Source organism: Notolepis coatsorum, assembly GCF_963971535.1.
Source record: "Notolepis coatsorum genome assembly, contig: SCAFFOLD_810, whole genome shotgun sequence".
Classification (NCBI taxonomy): domain Eukaryota; kingdom Metazoa; phylum Chordata; class Actinopteri; order Aulopiformes; family Paralepididae; genus Notolepis; species Notolepis coatsorum.
In genome coordinates, this window is record NW_028174658.1 from 65,153 (window position 1) to 72,500 (window position 7,348).

The following is a 7,348-nucleotide window of genomic DNA, read 5'->3' on the forward strand; positions in this document are numbered from 1 at the left end:
TGCTCTGCGGACACTTTGTCCTCGTTTGTCTGCATGTAAAATGTGTTGCATGTGATACATTACTGATACAGTACCAATTACATAACAGTAACAATAACATAATTACATAACCCACTTTGAAACTGTGCTTCAAGACGAAGAGGAGCCAGACCATCTCACTAGGATAGTGTGATCTCTAAGGGCAGTGGTACACCGCAATTTTCTTTTTCATTTCAACCTTTATTTAAAATCGTAAGCATCTGAGGTTTCCCTCATTTACAGAAATGACGAGTGTACAAAATGTAAACAGTACATAATAAAAACAATATTCACAGAAATCTAACAACAGAGTAAAACATTTTAAACGTTTCAAAATAATTTAAAAAGATCAACTAAAACAGTTACAGGTAGTCACACAATGGTCTGAAATCGTACGTTTAAACATTCCAAGGGAAGGGAGAACCTCTAATTTCAGAGAGAGTTGAAGGACATTCCATGAGTTAGAGTCATCAAAGGAAAAGGCTGACTTCCCTACCTTAGAACAAATTTGAGGAACCCTAAGAACCATCCAGTCATTCGATTGAGTTGAATAGGTTCCAATATTCCAATCTAACAGTGAAGAGATATAAACAGGCAATGTGTGTGTGTGTGTGTGTGTGTGTGTGTGTGCGTGCGTGCGTGCGTGCGTGCGTGCGTGGGTGGGTGAGTGAGTGAGTGAGTGAGTGAGTGAGTGAGTGAGTGAGTGAGTGAGTGAGTGAGTGAGTGAGTGAGTGAGTGAGTGAGGTGAGTGAGTGAGTGAGTGAGTGAGTGAGTGAGTGAGTGAGTGAGTGATAGACATTGTGTGTCTATGAGGTCCTCCCGGTAGTGTGTTGAAGTGTCCCTGAGCAAGACATTCAACCCCTAAACTGCTCACAATGAGCAATTTGGCACCTCTCACGGTGTGTGAATGTGTTGTCAGTTATGAAGTCTCGAAGCGCTTTGGATAAAAAGCACTCTATACTGTAAGTGCAGTCCATCTAACACAGGTCTGTCTGTTCCGTACACACAGGCATCACCACTGTCCTGACGATGACCACCCTCAGCATCAGCGCGCGCCACTCCCTCCCCAAGGTGTCGTACGCCACGGCCATGGACTGGTTCATCGCCGTCTGCTTCGCCTTTGTCTTTTCCGCCCTGATCGAGTTTGCCGCCGTCAACTACTTCTCCACGCTGCAGGCCAACCGGGAGCTCCGGAAGGTGGCGGCCATGAAGGTGGCGGCACAGGAGGCTGCCGCCGCGGCCTCGGCCACCGGGAGCGACGGGGAGCTCTCCTCGGTACGTCCGCACCTCGCTTGTCCCTCGTTTGTTTGCTTTTTGTCCACTCTCCTCCTCTGTCTCTGGTGAAACGTCTTAAAGGACCACTCTTTTTTGGGGGAAATAGACTTATTTGCCTATACCATTACCGACCCTCATCTGCACCTTTGTTTCCACTGTTTATTTCTCTCGTATTTTAATAATAATAATAATAATAATAATAATAATAATAATAATAATAATAATAATAATAATAATAATAATAATAATAATAATAATAATAATAATAATAATAATAATAATAATAATAATAATAATAATAATAATAATAATAATAATAATAATAATAATAATAATAATAATAATAATAATAATAATACATTTTATTTGGTGGCGCCTTTCAGGACACCCAAGGTCACCTTACAGATCACAGAAAAAATTCAAATAAAAAACACAAGGCAGTTAAAAGTAAAGGTTAACAATAAAACAAGCAACAGGAAGCATAAAAACAGTTAAGTAAAAAAAAAAAAAAAAAAAAACAAGTTGAACAGATGGGTTTTCAGTTGAGATTTGAATGTTGATAGTGAGTCAGACTGTCGGGTTTTGTGGGGGCAGGGAGTTCCAGAGTCTGGGAACCGAGCAGCTGAAAGCTTGGGCACCCATGGTGCTGAGGCGTGAAGGCCTCTACATGCTACAGCAACTTCAAAGCAACTGCAACACAACATCTGCACGATTTCAACGCGGTTGTTTTAGAGGGTCTTGTAGACTGTGTTGCGAGGACGTTGCGTACATGTCCCCCAAATCTAACCTAAACAGCCGTTGCGTTGATATTGCGTAGCAGTGATTGGTTGGTAGTGAATGGGGGCGGGGCTGTCATAGAATAATATTGGTCCCGCAGCGAGGAATACCATCCGCCATTGTTGTAGCCAGCAAGCTATGCTATCAATATTAGCTAAATAATTAGCGTCATAGCTGGCCTTTTTCTGAAAACCCAAGCACATATTGTTCCAGAGCATACGCCTTCAGTTGATCATGACAAATCCTCTCTTACCTTGACGATTAAAAAGCCTCCATAATTTAGTAAATAAAGCTGTAGCCAGCCAGCTAGCATTGATGCTATACAAAATGCTATCCACATTAGCTACATAGCTAACCAACTAAATACAATGGTATCCTGAGGTAACGTTAAATACAACGTTTGCTAGTCGAAATGACTGGACACACACAGGGACAAGTTAAACATCAATTAATTTATTCCAACAGGTAGTTTGAGCTGCATGAGCCGAGGTCTTTCTCTCCTCTCCATTGGAAACGAATGACGTTACGGTAACGTTAGCTCGAAAAGCACAGAAACGGGCGACAGAAGTTAAGCTGCTAGCAACAGACACTATAACACTTCCGGTCGGGGGATTTCAAAATAAAAGAGCGACGTCTAAAAGCACCGGAAATACGTTTATTTTGTACATTATCTAACGTTATTACATGGCGTTTTCACAATCGCCGAAATGCTTGCTTGTGATTGGTCAATAGCGCGCGTCAGAGGTCCGTTATCACACAATAACGGACCTCTGCCAAGCAATAATGACCGCTGTGCGCAGCTGTTCGCAATCAAGCCCACTACAACACTGTATCAGTGCTGCTCAGCATATGCACAGCTGCACTCAGTCATCAGTGCAATCAGACCACAGACCTGCCGACTGCCGATAATAATAATCACTTTATTTGGGCTGACAGAGCCACAGAACTGTGCATTTCATCTCGTCTTGTCGATGGTGTACAATGAATTAGGTATATTTGTTAGTAAGTTAGCCATGTAATAAGCGGGATAATGTATAGCTATACTCGATCATTGTCGCAAAATAATTGACCTTCACTGACGTTTAAAACACCTCGGCGTTGCGCCTCGATATTTTAAACTCTGTGTTGGTCAATTATTTTGCGACAATGACCTCGTAGCTATAAATGATCCCTTACTTAACACAAACCTAAACTAACTTTGCGCGTCGATGTTGCAGAAGCATAAAGGCAGAGTGTCTACAACACCGTTGCTTTGTCGATGTTGTGGTGCAGTTGCTTTGAAGTTGCTGTAGCATGTAGAGGCCTTGAGCTGGGGATGGAGAGGAGTCCAGTAGATGATGAGCGGAGGGTGCGGGAGGGGGTGCATTCCTGGAGGAGATCAGTGATGTAGATGGGGGCTAGATTGTGGATTATATAATATTCAGATCTCATTTTATTGCGTACATTTATGTCTTTCTACGATGACCCTGCCCATACTTGTACCCCCCTCCCCCCTGCGCCATGCTGCTATGATGCCCAAATCCCCCCCCAAAAAGTGGATCAATAAAGAAATATCTATCTTAACTTATCTTATTTTATCTTGTCTTATCTTATCTTATATGATCGTATCTTGTCTTATCTTATCTTATATGATCGTATCTTGTCTTATCTTATCTTATATGATCATATCTTGTCTTATCTTATCTTGTCTTATCTTATCTTATCTTACCTTACCTTATCTTATATTATCTTATATTATCTTATATTATCTTATATTATCTTATCTTGTCTTATCTTGTCTTACCTTACCTTACCTTACCTTACCTTACCTTACCTTACCTTACCTTACCTTACCTTACCTTATCTTATCTTATCTTGTCTTATCTTGTCTTATCTTATCGTATCTTACCTTACCTTACCTTATCTTATCTTATCGTATATTATATTGCCCAGAGTCAGCCTGAGGCACTTCACTCTCTTCACTGTTCACTCTCTCGACCAGTGCCCCATAGAGGCTGAGGGGGCTGTAGTCCCTAGCCCCTGACCTCCTAAAATCCACAATCAGTTATTTGGTTTTGCTGACGTTCAGGGAGAGGCTGTTCTCCTGGCACCACAGCACCAGCTTCTCCACCTCTCCCAGGTAGGCTGTGTCGTCAGCAAACGTAATGTTCCTTATAATAATAATTTGCTCATTCTTCAATTGAATCTATGACAATCTAAACAGAGTGTAATGTTTTTTTTAGAACCCTATTTACTTACACGTTTCTAGGCAACAAGGAAGCTGCCAGAGTGTCAGAATCACAGCATCACTGTCACTTTTGTGTTTCCACTTCCCATGTGTGTGAAGGCAAGTGGGCAAAATGTTTTACATTTGTGTCGTTCACATTTTACGCTCTAGAAATGAGACTGTAGCCTCTTACAGATGTCACAGGGCTGGTCATGCCCAGCCAGTAAAGTGCGTATGGGCAATTTCACTCTGCGATTTAGAATTATATATTTAGGATTTAGGCTATATTTCCCTCATGAAAACGTTACAAAGTGCAGGTTTATTAAGCATGACAAGTCAATCCTAGCTGAATGAGGTAAGCCTCACTATCCTGAACCCTTTCAGATGTCAGTATTTTGGAAGGCTCTCTGGGAATTGTATCTTGGAATTCTAGAATGTTCAATTGTTAAAAGTATATCTCTCTCTGGCTCATTGTCTGCCTGTCTGTCTGCCTGTCTGCCGGTCTGCCTGCCTCTCTGTCTGTCTGTAAGTGGGTGTGTTGACATGCACACTCATATTCTGGATACTTTCTAATAATACCTGTGTAGGTCATAGACAGGATAAGGTTCATACTGTATCCATTTTCATAACCAGACTATCATTATGCACATACACATAAATGTAATATTGTGAGCATCACCATGGAAACAGAACTCAACAGTGAACGGATGAGGTGTTTATATGCCTCAGTGTTCTGGCATATAAACATTAAATATGTTAAAGTAATCATTAAAGTAATGATTTTCAAGTTTTCATGAACGGGATATGAGTTTACTGTAACTTGGCTGTTGCTCTCACACACACACACACACACACGCGCGCGCGCACGCACGCACACACACACACACACACACACACACACACACACACACACACACACACACACACACACACACACACACACACACACACACGCACACACACACACAGAGTCACACACTCATAATTTCACCCCTGCTTTGCTTCCTCCATCTCTATCTCCGCTTCTGCTGTGGACCCCTGCTGTGCCCTTGATGCACATCCTCTCTCCATATATATATATATACAGTATATCTATATATCTCTCTGTCTGTCTGTTTCTGTCTCTCTCTCTATCTCAACCTCTATGTCTCTCTCCCCCTCTCTCTATCTCACCCTCTCTGTCTCTCCTTCTCTCCCTACCCCCTTATCTCTATCCCCTCCCTTCCCCTCTCTCTTGCTCTATATCCCTCTCTCTCATACCCCCCCCCCTCTCTCTCTCTCTCTCTCTCTCTCTCTCTCTCTCTCTCTCTCTCTCTCTCTCTCTCTCTCTCTCTCTCTCTCTCTCTCTCTCTCTCTCTCTCTCTCTCTCTCTCTCTCTCTCTAGCTCCTCCTCTCCTGTTTGTCCCCCCTCCCATTCATTTGTCATGCCCCGCCCCACCATACACACACTAACACACTAACATTGTCCAATCCATAGTGCTGTCCTTACATACCTTCCAATCCCCTGTCACACACGTGCACGCACGCACGCACACACACACACACGCGCACATACAATACATATATATACACATGCACCCTAGTTCCACCGACTCCATAGCTCCAGCGACCCTCTCCTGTGCCCTGCGTGTGTGATAATAACCACAGAGGGTGACACGAGGAGACAGCCAGTGGTTCTGTGAACGATGCTTCTGCAGATTATGTATTGAGCCATAGATTAAGGGAATATCCAGGCTGATCATTGCGGGCTCACAAGGAGGCAGGCGGCCTCCACAATGGAGAGGAGAGGGGGGGGGGTGCAAACCTTTATATGAATGTGCGTGTGTGTGTGTGTGAGTGTGTGTGTGTGAGTGTGTTTGTGTGTGTGTTGTGTGTGTGCGTGTGTGCATGCAAATAGCACGTGTATGTGTTTATCGGTATGCATGTATTTGGTTTTGAGAGAGAGGGAGAGGGAGATAATGTGACTGGAATTACCATATAATTATCCTTATTTCATTAGTAATGTAGCCTGATCATGTCCTCCCTGTAGACACAACTAGAGTAAATTGTCTCTCTTGCTCTAGTGTCAGATTGCAACATTCACACTACTTAGTATGGTAGTTAATCATAGGTGACTTCTGACCTTGTCTGTGGTGTTCACTAGATCTTCATGTCACAGCCACACATAGGATAATAGGAGACATAAACAAATTAATCAAACAATGAACATTTATGTTACTCTTATCCAAGCACTAAGGTCTAAAGGTTCCAAAAAGGTCAACCCTCAATAATATTGGTTCTACCTTGTTATACAGTAGCATAGTCCAATGTATTACTGTAATATCGGCACTGTAGGTGTACAATGATATGCCCACAGACCACAGTAGTCATGGTTACCTGTGGGGTAGAACGAATAGACCCTCAGGTCAAAGGATATTTGGGCAGCAGAAGGTCACCTTATATTGTTAGGCACCTAAATAGGCTAACAACAGGGTACTTTTAGAGAACTCTTTCTGTATAAAAGGAGGACACAAACAGATAAATCTTCCATTGGAGGTTTTTGGAATCAGGACCGAGCTGCAGGGAGCCAGGAGACAGGAAACTAGCCTCTTTAAATGGCTTGTCCTGTGTTCGTCAACTGATGAGAGTAGCTCAGGTCGTGTTGACCTGTTTGTCATTCGATAAAATTCATCAGACGTCATCATATGTGCTTGTTAACAATCATTGATTTGTTGTCAGTTATAATTGCCTAGTTATTGTGAAATCATAATATAATATGGTCATTTAGAAAGGTAGGTTATGTGATCTATTTTACACACATTGTATAGATAGATAGATAGATGGATAGATAGATAGATAGATAGATAGATAGATAGATAGATAGATAGATAGATAGATAGATAGATAGATAGATAGATAGATAGATAGATAGATAGATAGATAGATAGATAGATAGATAGATAGATAGATAGATAGATAGATAGATAGATAGATAGATAGATAGATAGATAGACAGACAGACAGACAGACAGACAGACAGACAGACAGACAGACAGACAGACAGACAGACAGACAGACAGACAGACAGACAGA

The 7,348-nt window shown here is 42.0% G+C and overlaps 1 protein-coding gene across 1 annotated transcript in view; it reads left to right on the forward strand.

Moving 5' to 3' along the window:
* Window positions 1-1,047: 1,047 nt before the first annotated feature.
* LOC311247509 (gamma-aminobutyric acid receptor subunit alpha-6-like) overlaps window positions 1,048-7,348 on the forward strand; it is a gene marked incomplete at both ends in the record, with an annotated part of 12,691 nt that continues 6,390 nt past the window's right edge. Inside the window, one exon of the mRNA XM_084338549.1 lies at window positions 1,048-1,293. Within this exon, the coding sequence (XP_084194675.1) occupies window positions 1,048-1,293 (246 nt within the window). The remainder of the gene's footprint in view (window positions 1,294-7,348) is intronic.